The sequence below is a fragment of the Cryptococcus neoformans genome (assembly GCF_000091045.1).
Source record: "Cryptococcus neoformans var. neoformans JEC21 chromosome 6 sequence".
In the NCBI taxonomy this organism is placed as follows: Eukaryota; Fungi; Basidiomycota; class Tremellomycetes; order Tremellales; family Cryptococcaceae; genus Cryptococcus; species Cryptococcus deneoformans.
The window spans coordinates 856,196-868,179 of NC_006691.1; the positions used below are offsets into that span (position 1 = coordinate 856,196).

At 44.1% G+C, this 11,984-nt stretch overlaps 3 protein-coding genes across 3 annotated transcripts; 1 reads left to right on the forward strand and 2 right to left on the reverse strand.

Moving 5' to 3' along the window:
- Positions 1–255: 255 nt before the first annotated feature.
- CNF03000 (ER-associated protein catabolism-related protein, putative) lies at positions 256–3,933 on the reverse strand. Its single transcript, XM_024657423.1, has 9 exons — positions 3,385–3,933; positions 3,166–3,319; positions 2,169–3,113; positions 2,008–2,121; positions 1,631–1,963; positions 1,298–1,589; positions 1,091–1,244; positions 856–1,052; positions 256–802 (listed from the first exon to the last, which is right to left on the reverse strand). Exons 1-9 carry the CDS (start codon positions 3,694–3,696, stop codon positions 670–672), a joined length of 2,634 nt encoding a protein of 877 aa, XP_024513109.1. The 5' UTR covers positions 3,697–3,933; the 3' UTR covers positions 256–669.
- Positions 3,934–4,328: 395 nt separating this feature from the next.
- CNF03010 (nucleolus protein, putative) lies at positions 4,329–5,392 on the reverse strand. Its single transcript, XM_571702.2, has 3 exons — positions 4,991–5,392; positions 4,730–4,935; positions 4,329–4,679 (listed from the first exon to the last, which is right to left on the reverse strand). Exons 1-3 carry the CDS (start codon positions 5,344–5,346, stop codon positions 4,375–4,377), a joined length of 867 nt encoding a protein of 288 aa, XP_571702.1. The 5' UTR covers positions 5,347–5,392; the 3' UTR covers positions 4,329–4,374.
- Positions 5,393–5,646: 254 nt separating this feature from the next.
- Positions 5,647–7,818, forward strand: CNF03020 (expressed protein). The gene is made up of 5 exons (XM_571375.2): positions 5,647–5,959; positions 6,022–6,732; positions 6,783–6,966; positions 7,162–7,269; positions 7,338–7,818. Exons 1-5 carry the CDS (start codon positions 5,728–5,730, stop codon positions 7,498–7,500), a joined length of 1,398 nt encoding a protein of 465 aa, XP_571375.1. The 5' UTR covers positions 5,647–5,727; the 3' UTR covers positions 7,501–7,818.
- Positions 7,819–11,984: the final 4,166 nt, after the last annotated feature.

Sequence of the window (11,984 nt, forward strand, 5' to 3'; positions counted from 1 at the left end):
CCGAGGAAGCGCCACGAGGTTTTGGCTCGATTATAGAGTCTATTCCTGCAGTGAATCAGCTCACTGTGTCGATGGCAGAAATCCCATCATCGGAAGGTGTCGGAGCCAAGTAAGCATGATGATTAACTCTGGCAGTTTAGTGAACCATACACTTTAATTGAACCTGAAGGGGGTCGCTGTGCAATAAAGACAACCACACGAAAGAATAATACATCAGTGCTGCATAATATAAGAAGTTTACTCAAAACAAAAAATCGACTACTACGAGAGGAGCTGTTACACATATAATAGATGGTTATCACCACTGAAGCTACACAATACTGGTTCGCTGGACTCGCAGACAGAGCTTCATGATGGTTGGGACAACATAAACTGAGCTACAGGTACTGCCCACACAACTGAACATGCAGCAGCGCATGGCCGCGCACAGCACATGCAAGCTAGTTTATCACTTCTTCAACGCATCATCCTCTCAGTGCACCATCTGTTTGTCAAGTGGCACTCCAAGCGTCACATTTTGTCTACCCCTATTATCTATGTTTTTCTCGTTATCTTTTTGTATCTGCTATGGGAAGAATGATATAGTAGTAATGTGAGAAAAGCCCTAACCTTCCCAAGCCGGAAGCAAACAACATTTATGTAAATTGGTTTTGTCGCATATCATAGTATCTAAATTATGGAAGCAACAAACAAAATCAATACCGCGTTTGCTATAGGAGATAGAATCCAAGTCCACCGCGCACCAACAGAGAAAGAAGACATGATCAATATTATGAGAGCAATTCGACATGCTTTTAAGCAACTACTGATATGTCAGCTGCTATCCCATAGGTCCTGCCATAAAAAAAGACCTACACATGTCTCTTCTGTATTGTCCCACCACAGGATGCACACTTAACCAAAAGGACTGGAGGTATGGCATAGTAGAAATTATTATCTGTACTGACAAGAGCTGCACTTCCAGTCCAAATGTTTCTGCTCCAGATTGCTACGTGAAGGATTTTGAAGGGGATCAACAGAGTTGTGAATATTGCACAAGTAGAAATTAGATGCTAAACATCAGCAGTGAATAGAGCCATAATCAACTTACATATCGATCGTTTAGGGCTTTTGACCGTGCAGCGGATAACCACAAAAGAATAACACATAAGAGGAATATCAGTTGATGGGGAATCACTTGATTGACAAGCACTGCAGCGGCCCCAATCATCACAACTCCCAGCCAATCATGCTTTGATTTAGTCCTTAGGTACATAAGCGATTAGAGCCACATAGCATGAGATGAATAAATACTTACTCATCTTCCAATCGCTCATGACCGTGAGGCTGTTGTATAATGCAGCCAAGAAGCCAGAGGCAGGCGGTGATTACAAAAGACACAACACATAACAACCCAAACGTCCACACCCCCAGAATTCCCACCAGAGGGACCATTTCCAGTTGATTAACACCCAGAAAAAAGGTGTGTAACATTGGAAAATCCGGTAGCTGTGATTGTATAGTCGCTCCCAGAAGGAGCAGAACAATACAAATTGGCATCCGGCGCCTTGCAATCCTTTCTAATGCCGAGTTCCAGGGAAGTATCTCACCTACCAAAATTAACTTGAATCCTTTACATGTTCTAACTGACCTGTGTTGATAAAATCTGATAATTGAAACAGAAGAACCACAGTAGCCCACCCTACTGGCCATGCAAGAACGACCATACGGTACCGAGTCACAGATTTGGCCAGTACGTTGTAGTAATTTTTTCTGAGCGACACCTGTTGTACAGGACATAAGGGCGATTGAAATATCTCCAGATAAATGCCAGCTCTGTCTTGGTAAGGTAAGAAGGGTCCCGCAGTAGAATGAGAATGTAGATGTATGGGTCGGCCTGATGCAAAATAATAATTGGATTCGAATGTAGCGCTTTGCAACTCCAAAGCTGGTTGAGATATGTGCTTAATTAATGGTTTAAAATCTGGAATTTCATTAGTGGATTTAATCATACATTACATTACATACCTTTGCAGTGGCCAAGAGTGATATCAAGAGAATGAGTAACCAGTGAGGAGAGAAAAGCATTCTCAAAATGGAAGAGGTGATGAGTGGTCAAAGATGGCAATGAAGAATTAACTTCTATGCTTGAGGTTAATCCACATATCGCATTGTGATTGTAAACTCACTCCAGCTATTCCCTTTGACTAAATGGTGTTCTCTTGATCCTGCAATGGTTTGCCCATACTGCGATGCATTTATTTTGACCACTGTGTTGGTCGATGAGAGGCTTATTTCAGCTACTAGCATTACTTCACTTGGTTTAATCCCCTCTCCCGGTAGCGGAAATGGGTCACTAGGATTATTTGGGAATGGAAGAAGACTCATTACTGAAGGAACCGTTCTACAACGCTCGAGACCATTGCATTGTTGGGCAACGAAGGCCTTGCTTGGTTGATGAAGTCCAATGAAGGTCATATTGCGAGATGACACCGAATAATCATGTTGTCTCTCGCTACGTGGTTCTTTCAAGGTTTCATCTTCCTGATAATCGAGAAGCCACTCTTTTGCAGTAACCAATTTTGCAGTTGTATTTGCCCTACTTGACATGTCAAGCAACATCCTAGCAATTCGCCAGCGGATTTGATGACACCAGATTATGGCCTGGTGTTCGACAGCAGTCCATACACCAGGTATGCCAGTGGTGAAAACGGCAATGTCACTGTTATTGCCTGCCTGAAAAAAGGGCAGCGCACAGCTATCCGATACAATTTGTGTATCTGAAATGCCGCCACATATGGATATTAATGGCGGATGGGTACTGATATGCTGTCTCCTCCACCTTATCAATGAGTATATGGAATCCATGTCACGTTCGAGAGCAAGTGGTGGTAAGATATGAGGCGTCGACAAGGTCACGATAATGTCAACTGAAATCGAAGTAATTGGATCCATTGCTAAGCGAGCAACAACACCCCCCATGGAGTGCGCAAGTAGAGTAACCTGCGTAGGCCTCTTTTCTTGCGGTAGATGCGTATACTCCTGGAGTATCCCCTTGATGCAGTGTTGGATGAAAACTGCTTGTTCGCGTACAGTCCGCGCATGAAACGCAGAGAACTCTTCCTTCAGATCAGCTAGACGATGAGGCTCAGTAAAACTCCCAAGATAAAGACCGCGGTAACTCACCCGTGAAGAAGTCAATCTTCTTCCCAGTCACCACATTACGTTCCCTCGCCTTCACTTGCTCATAGTACTGCTTGGATGCTGAGGAGGCGATCGAGCGGACCTGCTGATATGAGCCAGCATTCCCAGGTACAAAGAGAACAGGGTGTCCCGAAAGCTATGTACTGTCCTTAGTATGGTCTATGAGGCTTTAGGACTACAGCCAGCAGCAGAGTAACTCACCGTATCTTCCGAGTCCAAGCCTTGCTCGCGATAAAGGTACAAGGCATATCTCGTTGAAATGAATTCTGTCCATTCCAGCCGGCGATACGAAGGCGACATCCAGCTCATTTCACATCCCCAAGATCCTGACTGTTTGAGGTCAGTCCGGAATGATTGATAGATTGAATATGAAAAGAGGACAGCCAATGCGCAAAAAAGTCGCGATAGGAACCGTGTATGTGGATGTTTGATGGGATGCTTTTGATGATTTTTGTCGAGTGCTTTGTAGAGATATTGACGTCGCAAAGACATAAACCTGGGCCATGCTGGCATGACTTGAAATATGGCACTACAATGTTGTTATGCGGGTAGAAATGTCTTGAGTAATGCCTGTACAATTCGATATGCGACGATGAATATGGTTGAAAAACTTAAGTCGTCACCTTTTAGGAATGTAGCTAGAAGAGAACTAGCTTATCACAAGAATCAGTCGTATGATAGTAGAAGAAGGAATAATAGCGGGATATTGTGTTTGATTGTGCATATTTGACAGCCAAAAGGTAGAGAGAAGATGAGAAAATTGGGCTTTGCATGATGCGGGCGAGGCGGGCTCTATCTAATATACTCGAGTCCCGTCTATTAGACGGTCCCTGCCAAAAAGCTATATGGTTACAGTTTGCGACAAGCCTCTCCTCGGAACTTCGTTCCTGGTCGAAGACCGGTCGATGTCCGCCGAGGTCGAACCTAGTTCCGCTGACGCATTTGTGTAAGCAGACATGCATGACACGACCTCTCTCCATAATCAATAAACATTTATCGTTATTCGACACGACAACCTGCCACCATAACCGTAGCAGCGCGAAGCATTAGTGTAGATACGTATAGCAGGTAGCAAGGGGCTGTTGTACAAGTGCAGATATCGTTTTGATGATATGAGAAAATGTCTAAGCGCAAATCTATAACTAAGCCATATCAAATGCATTTTTTATTCTATGTTAGTAAGAGACGTCGTTATGGCAATACGATTGCGAAATTGTTCATCTTCGCACCGCTTCGCTGCAGTACCTTTCGTTGTAATAACCCTCCCTCTTTGCCAGAGTCCCTTTTATTGTTCCAACGCCAAAGCCAATAGCCTACTTTGCCTCCCGTCTTCCACCGCTCTTTGACAAGAATGAATCCTATTGCTTCCATGATTTCGACTAATACAGGCAACGTCAAATAACGTGAATTATTGACGCAAGGCAAAGGAAGAACGAGAAACAACAACGATTCGCTGCTAGGCCTCAGGTGTTTATGTATTAACTGGAGCATTTTGCCTACAAGTGGTCTTAGAAATGCTTGATCACGAGATATCTAGAGCACATACCTCTTCTGGCTGGGTCATCAACAAAATTCAGGACTAAACTGCAACTAATGAGGTCAAATGACTCTTCTTCCGATATGGGAAGGGGACGGAGGAAGAAGTCCTGCTCAAGTATTGACGGATGTTGCGAATGTAAATCTATTGGAGTATTTTTTAACCACCTCTCTGAAGCATAATTATCTGGCCGAAGTGCCCCTATTTCTAACATTCTACAATTGAAATTAGTGGAAGATCAACTGGTTAAATAGCTGAATGGCATCTCACTTTAATGGCCGGTCCTTCTTCATGCCCATACCCAGTAACCAGTTGACTAGTATCCTCGAGCTATCGCCGCCTCTGTCCTTAGATTGTCCCAATTGACTTGCTCTTTGATACGCGTCTAGTCCTCCTAGTTCTGATATATTGTTGTTGATTACATCTAGCTCTTTCTGCCCGAGGGATCTCTCGGAATCGGTAGTGGCATGCTGTAATTTTTTAGTTATATTGGCCTTTTTTCTGAGTAGAACGTGAAATGCAGTGATAGTCGAGCGTGTGACCTTATGTGAGACCGAGGAAGTCCGGGCAGTCGAGGAACCGGATACTATAGATTCCTTTCTCGTCTTTTTCCGAGTACCGCCCATGACATTGATGACTGTGATAATTGGCAGTCGTGGTATTATAGGTCGTTAACAAGTCGTTAAGCTAAATTTGTAAGGCAGCAAGGTTGGCTCTTCACAAGTCCCTTTGAAATGATTACATAAGATGAATTGCCTGACGCTTTTTTTAAAGCGGATTTAAGTAGCATTTGTAGCAGACTCGTAGGTGCTGTGTCTGCTGGCTCTTAATTACGTAAGGTTAAACCACCCAAGTTACATCACAGTCAGAAGAGCTGACTAGGCAGGAGTATTGATATAGAATAGAAACTGTTCATAAATGTACAACAATTCCCTTCACATCCACTATACAATTTGATCTTTGGCTTATACCACCTGCTTTTTGTGCACCCAGCGTTTATTCTCACCATGCCCCACCACCACAGTCTGCCTACTTCTTCAGCAGACTTCGGCGACTTCAATTCCGCTCCCGCTTCCTCCATCCAAACATCTTCTTTATCTCAAGACGATCTTCTGGGTTCTTATGACGAAACTATAAGACACTCTCCTTCAGTGAAGTCCCACCCTTCCCCTGACCCGAGAGCGTCCAATTTGGACCTCTTGTTTCTTGACCACAATGCGGAAGAGCATAGACGACCAGGTACGTCATAGCCGGTACAGCTCTCTACCGTGAAATTACCAACTGGAACCCTAATCATACAGAGCCCACATATTCGCCACGATCTCGCCCTACGGGGGTACTTCCAGAATCCGTACCACATGCTCGCTCTCCCCGTCGCCTCTCCACATTTTCTTCTTCCACTAGTCCGACTTCACCGCCTTCTATCACAGATGCCGGATGCGACATCATATTTCACCCATTCTATGATCACATGGATGTCAACGCCACACGAGCTATGCAAAAAATGCAAGGTCATGGCGAACGCGGGGCTTCCAAACGTAGCGACAAGATGCAACTAAGGGGACAAGCTAGCCATTCACGCATCGCACCTTCTTCGAGTCCGCCGCATTCTAGACTCCTCGACACACTGGCAACGACGACAAAGCTGGCTTCAAAATGGCGCTCGGTTATTACCCATCCCACCTCTCCTAACACCGCAGATCAGACACACAATGGCCAGCCAAAGCCACAAATACGTCATGCAGAAACTTCTCCAATGGATATAACTCATGACACCCCGTTTGCCTCTGCGGAGCAAATTGCTGGGAGCTACATACCACCTACAGGGGCACCTGGGTTTACACAGGCTTCTGTACTCGGAATGAAGCATCATGGTGATGGGCCATTTGAACCTTTAACCTTGATTGGTCGTAAGGATAGCACAAGTAATGTTTTAACTCCTGAAGACGCAATTGGTTTAAAAGCCTGTCTTCCACCTCGTCAGCGACTTACAAACCAGTGGACATTGCTGTGTGAGTTCATATCTAGTTATTTGTTCAAGCTGACAAAATTCCCAACTTAGTCTCTTTGGATCAGCATGGTGCATCCTTATCTACTTTGTACCGGTTGATCGACATATACTCAGTTAGTCATCAATCATCTGGTAACATACTAGTGATTCGTGATGGTCATGGGAATCGCTTTGGAACATATATGAATGAGCCCATAGTGAAGCGAGAGGGAACCTATTATGGAAGTGGTGAATCGTGAGTTAACCAAGTCCATCTCTCAGACTCAGGAAATTAATGTTAACATTTGTGTTGTCTTGCCTTTCTCGATGCCATTTATACATATGTTCTTGAACACTGTATCCTGACTTTGTGAATTTCATACCCATCAAACCTCAATTGTTCCCAACAACACCTTTCACAACACACTTGTCATGTTGTAATGAGTATTAGTTTTCTTTTTAAGCTGACCCATAGCTGCCAAACAATACCTTATCGATGGACTGGCAAGAACAAATATTTTGCATTATGTGAAGCTGGCTTCATGTCTTTTGGAGGCGGGTGAGAGACCATTTTCTTTCTTTTTATCATGTGTTGAATCATCCAGAGTAACTGATGTATATATGTAGTGCTGGAGCCTATGGTCTTATCCTTGATTCTACATTCACCCACAATTCATCTGCCACCTGTCCTGCTTACAACAATGATATCCTCTGTGAGCTTGAACCTTTGAAGTCCCAACATGCCCAGTCATTCCAATGTCTGGGCTTGGAGGTCTGGAGTACATTATGATTGGGAAGCTGGGAAATATAAATGTCAAAATGTGTATATGCTGCAGTGGGTTGTGGTGTAAATCACCTGGAACCATCTCCTAACCCTGGTGAATTTACTCTTCAACCTTGCATGTAATTTATCTCATCAGTTCAAGACATTTGTCCATTTAATTCACCATTGCTAGGCCCACCACTATCAGCCAATATCGTTAACCTCTTGTCTTTTGGAGCAACAGTTCACCTTGCTTGATCGATTTTTTTTTACATGCAGTAGTCTACAAGTGCTATAGGATGTGTATATATACCTTGCTCATGCAGCAATGACATAATATCCAACCGATGCCATGCAGCTGTATGTAGAGCAGTAAGCTGGCAATTAAATGTCATGCCATGAACCTGCACAAAGCATAAGAATAGGCAGTTACATAACAGATGAAGGTGAGATGCACCTCAGAATAGAAGGTCCAGCTGGACCACCAATAAAAGAACTGGACCTCCAGTTGGACCTCGAGCAAATATAAATAGATTTCTGTAGAAGTATATAAAGGGGTGCTCTGTCATGTCCTCAAGCTTAATCTTTTTCCCATCAAAGATCATATCTCATAAGTTACTTTGCAAAAGGTCGCGAGCTCTCATTGCTCAGTGTCACCTTACCTTGCACAACCCTTCGATGTACAGTGCAGAGCGCCCATACCCAACCCAAAATGAAAAAAAAATGTCTCAAAAATTCCAAAATTTCAGCCAAAGATTCCTCTCGTCAAGAAAACGCCAAAAACGAGGTTTCAGGTCAATAGCGGACATCGTTCAACAGCGGAATTTTTGGCTCCTGGACAAACTATTTTGACCATTCTAGGTGCGGTTGCATGACATGACATGATGCAGAATAAAAGAAGGTATCATCACATATGCTGCCATGTATAAATTTCTGGTCTTCCAAAGGTTTACAAATACATATACATTTATTAAAAAGCACATGATCTGGAGACAATGCCTTCATCAACATCTAGGCCTTTCACTAACCCTATCAGTGTCAATGACAGCGATTATGTCAACGACAGCGATTATGACAACGACAGCGATTATGACCTCGTCAGCAATGGCAGTAACGACGACGATAACAACAACAGCAACAGCAACAACATCGATGACAGTGTCCACAATGATGACTGGGAAGATGCAGAGCAAGATGAAGACGAGAGCTGCCTGGAAGACATCCTTGACAGATTAAATTCTTTTCAACGACTTTGATCCTGATTTAGAAGAGAGTGAGAATGAAAAAAAGGACGATAATGAAGGAAAGAGAGAGAAGAGCGAGCACCTCAGGCAGTCCAACATGGATGCTTTCCTCATTGCCGATGACTTTCAAATCAGTCAACCAGTGTTGAGCGATGAGGAATGGGTGGAGAGGATTCTAAACCCGGAAATCAAGCGCTTGGAAGAGTTGCAAAAGACGACGGGACCGGAATATGTTCCAAGGATGAAGGGAAGGGCGAAATGGGGTGATCGAGTGACTGCAGAGTCCAAACATGCATGGACAGGGTGTGGAAGGTGTCGCTGTTCAATAAACACTGAAAGTCTTAGCTGACCAGGGCTAGCAGGTCGACAAAGCCTCAAGCATGCAACCAAAAATAATTCACGATGCCAGGCAGACCGCACATTCGAGATAATGCACAGAAGCAATGAAAAAAAATCGAGGCTAATGGCTTGAGCATCAAAAACTTCTTCCGCTGTTCTGGGAGTGCCGGTTCTCGTCCTGCAGTTGGCAGGCCCCGAGAAGAAGTAGCGAGCAACTTTATTAATATTCCACCCATCCCCTCCACTTTCTCCACTTCACCAAACAGCTTGCATTTGCCATCGGACCCCCAGGCCCCAACTACTCATCACGCTTTCCAGGAATCGTCTCTTCTCCCACTGTTAGACAACCAACAAGTTCTCCCCATCCCACAATCTCGAACCCATTCTGCACAGAGCAACCATGTTACAATTGAGGCCTCAAGCAGCACCAGCAGGTTTTCTTCTTCTGCAGCGGCAATTCCTATCACAAGTGCTATGCCTTTTTCTCCTGGTGCTTCTGAACCAGGAGCCTTATCTGAGGGAGAACAAGACAAGGATGCAGACTATGTGGAAGTGGGAGATAAGGATGAGGATGAGGAAATATTTGAAGAAACAACATGGCTGACACCAGGGAGGGATCTTTCCAAGGATAAGATAGAGGTCACAAAGGAAATGTATGAAGATGTTTTTTTGATACTGTAAAGCAGGTATCAAAATAGGCTCGCGTTAGTCTGTGTGCTTAACCTTTGCGCCGACCCAAGTTGATTCCCATTTTCCCATTACATTTAGTGCTTAATTATGTACAGCAACGAATAGTGGTAGAGCTGCATGCAGTATCGAAAACTATGAAAACAAAGCAGCCTTAACTGAATGAGGCCGAATATTCCGTTCCCCTCCCAATGAGAATAATCCTCCTCAAAATTGTCCATTAAACCAATCCTTCGTTCTATCTGTTATTATCATAATATCGTCCTCCCATCTCTGTCTCACCCAAGTCCCTCTTGAGGATTTCGCACCGTTGATCTGCATCAACCTCTCCAACTCAAAGCCACCATTGAAGGCGATATGCCCAAGCTTCCCAACGCGAAACAGAGCTATGAACATGAATTCATGAGCAAATTCTTTTTACTGAGATAAAGACAAACTCCGTCAAGAGTCACGCCTTGGGATTTGTGTATGATGATGGCAAAGACTAGTTGAGTAGGGATCTGAATGATATTACAGGCCAATCCATTATATCATGGAGGTGATTGGAAATGCAATGGTGGTTCAATACATTCCATGCCCGCTTCCTCACAAAAATCTCGCAAATGGGTTGCCTAGAATGGAGAAGGATATATAAGTAAAGATTCTTTTTGATATATGGAAGATCTCATCGGGATCCATTCCATATTGTTGTAGTCATTAAACTTTGTCCTTCATAAATAAGAGGATGTCCAACGCTTACACTTCCCTTCCCTAGTGACATCTGAACTAAATCATCGCTCGTTGCACGTGATGCATGTATCTACCGTTATCTTGCTCTGAAAGGTCTTAATGCAGTTGATAGCAAACATAGTATGTTGTGGGATAGCAGGTGTGTCAACATCATTTGTGAAGGGTATTCACAAAGGAGGGATGGTTCTTCGGCATTCAATACAGGTGTCACATAATTCGCTGTTGGCCTCGAAATGTCCATGCAGAAAAGATTCATCACAGAGGCACATTTGATAGGTAGAGGAGGCCGTGGCGGGTTGCCGGAGCTGTTGATCACCCTCGTCTTCATCACCAAACCATGCGGGAGCATGACGTTCACACCTTGTATGAAGAGTGGGCTGTTGCTCAGGGCCATGGAGTTGCTACGTAATCACCTTCATTTCCGTCGTCCCGCCATGTTGGAGGCCGGCGTTCATGTCTCGGATGACGGAGAGCAGGATATTGGCCACCTGGAAAGCGATCAGAGGGAAGTAAATTGGGAGGCTCAGGACTGTCATCCAGACGGCGACAACATCGGGCGCGATCAGATGTAGAGAGAATGTCGCCAATATCAGCCAAAGTTGTAGTACGTTTACTCATTTGTTGTGGAGCGGTGGTAGGGGGAACCAGGAGCACTTAATGACTGCATGACATATAGGTAGAGAATCAAGAGAGTAACAGGACGAATGAACGAATGACAGATGCGATGCCTTTCTGTACCAAGTCGTGTCCAGGAAGTGCATGCCTACTACAGCCGATCACCGCTTGCCTTACCTTCTTCAGCCAAATTCAAGTAAACGGCACAGAAATTTTAAGTATGCATGCATGGTACCATTAAAAGGGCGGACCTGGAAGCAACTCAGTGGTATGAGTGTCGGGGCTGCAGGATGAGTTTTGACTGAGTAATATGGAATTAAAAGAGACATAAATGGGGGTGTTTCGCGAATATTAGTACAGAAACGCGTGAAAAAGTGGTAAAAAGTGCATGCCTAAAGGCTATTTGTGCGCGCCTAAAGACACGCCTTCAGCCAATTTCAACTAAGTGACCCAGAGGTGTAAAGAATGCATACACAGTACTGTTGGATGCAAGGACCTGAACTCAGTTCAATGATACAAGTTTGAAAGTCGTACGATGAGTTTTAACCAAGTAATATGGAATTGAAAACACATAGAAAGTGGGACGTCGGGAGTACTGGTTGCCCGCTAACGCGAGCGACAAGATCGAGAACTTATTGAATACAAGAAGTCTGAGGCAAGGGAAACCTTTAAATCTAGCCTGCCAACATGTAAGTCAATGTCCTACCATCCCACAGTCGTCTGCATATCGAAAGGGCCTATCCTATAAGGCTGCTGAGTGGGTAGTACAGCGACAAAAATCACACTGGAAGGTGTCAGCCAGATGGAGCTTACCGGCATCTGGGTGGAAACTCTCATTAATAATTAATGACTTTCATATGTTTTGTATTCCTTGATGCAAACCATCAGTTCTCTTGA